This window comes from Nymphaea colorata, chromosome 2 (genome assembly GCF_008831285.2).
Source record: "Nymphaea colorata isolate Beijing-Zhang1983 chromosome 2, ASM883128v2, whole genome shotgun sequence".
NCBI classification, from domain to species: domain Eukaryota; kingdom Viridiplantae; phylum Streptophyta; class Magnoliopsida; order Nymphaeales; family Nymphaeaceae; genus Nymphaea; species Nymphaea colorata.
Window position 1 is genome coordinate 21094494 of NC_045139.1, and position 3711 is coordinate 21098204.

A 3711-nucleotide genomic window follows, 5' to 3' on the forward strand; every position below is an offset into this window, starting at 1 on the left:
GATTAATGACTTTATTTTCATCTTTTAAAATATCATTGTCTTTTCGATGTTTTTCTTTTCACCGAGTCAGAAATCAAGGAGACTGCCCAAAGATCTGTTCATTCAGAGAGTAAATCAGTACATTTTCATCATGCATGAGGGTTTAGTATTCTGTCTACTATTGGCAAGCTTCTCAGGCAGGGCAATATCTCAGTGAGGCCTTTTCTTATATGCTTCTTCAAACTCTGTTGTCTAAGGAAAACGGTAATCATTTGCTTTTGAAAGATATCACAGAAAAGCTACTGAATGCATGGTTGCTTTTACTAGTATATTTTATAAATCATAAGAAAACAAATGTATAGACGTAAGACACACCAAGAAGAATTAAGTTGCAAAAATTATCGTGAGATCGTTGTAATAGCCGTAGGATGTAAAGGTGAATGTAAGAACAAAAAGTGCCTCCTACGTAAAGAAACAAATTCATAAGAAGCAACAGTAACAAACTTCCAACTTTCTTCTGTTTATGCAGGAGGACGACACTGAGAACAGCAGCAGCAACGACCGAATGGTAAACAAGGACAAGAAGAAGGCTCAAGAGAAGGAAAAGACCAACTAAGAATCAGAGGCAAATGAGTCTGCAAAATACATATATCTATTAAATAAAATCCAAGGACTGCCAATCATTATGGAGTGTTTTCTTGCTTTGTTTTCCTTTTTTCTGACATCATCATGACTTCTGCTAAATACATTGTAACTCCATGGTGATTAGTTGGTGACATGAAACATCACCGTATTTAAATAAAACTTCCCCGTAGTAGTGGATTTAATATGCGGTTTCTTGTCTCTTTTGATGTTAGTTTTGATTCTCCGCAAACTGAAAATGGCTACTTCATAAGCTCCGATATATCATGTTCTTGATTCATGTTTGCTTCCACGGAATTTCTAGGCCTTTCCAGTGAAAAGGCCAACCTTCTGAACTATCTTATTATGCAGCAAAGGGAGCACAGAAATTTGGTTGTCTTTGTTTCCATTTGTCTGCACCATGGCCACATCGTTTCGCATTCCAAATCCATAACCTTACAACAAATATTTTTGGTTTCTGATTATAATCTTCGAAGATTTTGATCTATATAAACATAAAAACATAGCCCATGAATGAATGCATTTAAGCAAAGCAAAAGCCGTTTAAGCCTCTGATCATTGGTCACAACTGCTACTCTAAACAGTAAATATTTTGGCTTCTCAACTTGTGATTCCTTACCCCGTGATTGATGACAAACATAGAACATCATATATATGTCTCGATCTTCATGATGGCATCAATATTTTATCCCAAAGCATACAACGGCTCCTGAAACCTGTGTTCTCAGAAAGCAAATTCTTAACTGGATTTTCAGATCCCTCTTTCTCCTTCCGCCATGAATATCTGGTACCACTAAGCTTCTTGTTGTTTCTGCCTTCAGTCAGCTTCAAACTACTACATCAATCAATAACAATGTCAACAACTACTTCGACCATAACAGCAATGGCAGCCATTGCATCAAGAGAAGAACTTGAGATATTTAGGAATATCTTCAACAGAGTACACACTATCAGCAATATATGCTAGTCACCTGTCACAGAAATTGAGAGCTCACAATGCCTCAATGCTTGCATCTCATGGAGAAAAATTGAATACCCAATGGTTATGAGATATCCTGTTATACTATATGCTTCTAATTAAATAATTTTGCTTTTGGGAATCGAAGTAAGAAGGAAAAGAGGAGAGAGTATCAGAGCCATCATACGCCGAGAATTTATTGTCACAAACGCTCTAATTAATCAGATGATAGAAGTTAAAGAGTCTAGCATTACATCAAGCAGAAACATCATGATGCCATGAAGAATAAAAACACTGAATAAGAAAAAGAAACACCATGTCATGGACCAGGAGAAACGCCATATCCCTGTCCTTCAGAAGATTGCTGTCCGCTGCCAAATGACTGCTCCTCCTGCTGGTTAGGCTGCCATAGCTGCTGCCATGGCTGCCTCGGCACGCCATACTGCATTCCACCTGGCCGAGGCTGCTGCTGATAGTAAACTGAAGGATCTGCTATTGGCATTGCAGGCCTTCCGATTGTCACCGGCGACCCCGTCTGTGGCGGGTAATAGTAGGGAACGTCCGGGAACCCGGGCCTTGCCAACGCAAGCCCCTCATCTCTGACCTCATCCCTCGGAACAATATCCACCAAAAAATCGAAAATGTCAGTCCTGGTAATGGCCGAAGCTATGTCGTTCTTCTGCAAGGTCCGGCGCTTGTTCTCCTCGGCGTGAAGCCACGACCGGATCGTCAATTCAAGGATGAAAAGCTCGCAGGCCTTCGCGAAGAGCACCGGAGCTTCGGCAGAGATCATGCGGACGTCTTCGTCGGCCTTCATGATCTTCTTTATGCGGGCAAGGGGGAGCTGGTGGTTCTTGAAGTCAGAAACCTGCTCGATTTCCTGACGTTGGTAGTTCCAGAATAACTGGAGCTGCTGTTGCTGCTGCTGAAGGAGGTGGTGGAAGGTCTGCTGGCCCAGCATCTGTTGCTGCTGAACGCCTTGTGGGTATCCTTGAGCTTGATGTTGGTTGTCCATACCAAACAGGGAAATGAAGTCAAGTACTCCTGCTTTGAGACGGTTGGTGCTCTAGATAGCCAAATAGGTGGATAGGAAGATTAAGAAGAAGAGCAACTAAGCCTCTAATGCAAAAGGGAAAGGTTTCTGTGAAATTGGTGGAACCACTTGAAGGATTGGTCTGTTGAACATGCAAGTTGTGGTTTTGCTGCCAAGGAAACAAGCAAGCAGAGGGCTCAAGCTCAAGATAATGCTCGTTTCGTTTTGTCCCGACCACGGGTAATGGAATGTAAGCTGCTGCACGTTGAGATGATGATCAAATCTCTAGCTTTGAGGAATTCTACAGAGTACAGGAGTATAGAAAGGTAGAAGAAAGAAGGATTGTACAGAATTGAGTTCTCTTTTCCTCGTCTTCTGTAGATACCCAGACTGTGAAAATTGGGACTGAAGAAGAAAAGATGCTCCAGAAGTCTTTCTTCCTTTTAGAGTACCAACATGGGAGCTTCGGTTATCCACAAGAAAGGGGATTGGAAAATAAAAGAAGGAAATCAGTCGCCTCAGAGCTCGGTTGTACCAAAGTCACGGAACTCACAAGCCATGGAGTTCCAAAATGGACTCAAAACAGGGAATGCTGGAGGCCTCGGGGGAGAGAGAAGATATGGTAAGCTTCTGAAGTCTTCTGGTGTCACTTTTACAGATATTTTCTTGTAAGCAGTGAAAGGTGGATATGAAAGAGAGAATCCACACCCTCCAACCTTATCCTGTGGTGCCCCAACTCTGAGGCATCGTGAGGAGATGGATGACTTTTTCCTTCTCCGTCTCCAGGGTTTTATTCAATGCAGATGAAAGGAACCGCTGTAAAACGGGAGGGAGAACCAGGGAAAAGAAAAAGGAAATTTGTCGTTGGCAACCAATGTTTGGAAAACCAGAGAAATAAACAAGGAAATTTTTCTTTGGCAACCGATATTTGGGCAATAATTGATTCACGTCAGAGAAAGAAAAACATTAAATCATTTCTTTAGGGAGGTTGTGAAAATCAATTTTCTCGAAAACCTTGTTAAGCAGTCAGTTTGTAAACTTAGTTTGGATGTTTGGATAACAAGTGAAAAAGTTAAAATCAATTTTGCTGGGGGCAGGT

The 3711-nt window shown here is 41.5% G+C and overlaps 1 protein-coding gene across 2 annotated transcripts; it reads right to left on the reverse strand.

Annotated features, from left to right (window-relative positions):
• Positions 1-1143: 1143 nt before the first annotated feature.
• LOC116246637 (nuclear transcription factor Y subunit C-1-like) lies at positions 1144-3389 on the reverse strand. Of its 2 annotated transcripts, none has more exons than XM_031618434.2 (2): positions 1895-3389; positions 1144-1453 (listed from the first exon to the last, which is right to left on the reverse strand). In XM_031618434.2, exon 1 carries the CDS (start codon positions 2592-2594, stop codon positions 1899-1901), a length of 696 nt encoding a protein of 231 aa, XP_031474294.1. In that variant the 5' UTR covers positions 2595-3389; the 3' UTR covers positions 1144-1453; positions 1895-1898. The 2 variants fall into 2 exon arrangements, with proteins under 2 accessions (XP_031474294.1, XP_031474293.1); XM_031618433.2 differs by having other exon boundaries at positions 1144-1456.
• Between the last annotated feature and the right edge of the window lie 322 nt (positions 3390-3711).

Coding starts and splice junctions, on each gene's coding strand:
- LOC116246637 (XM_031618434.2), bottom strand. CDS start 2,594: ATGGACAACCAACATCAAGCTCAAGGATACCCACAAGGCGTTCAGCAG.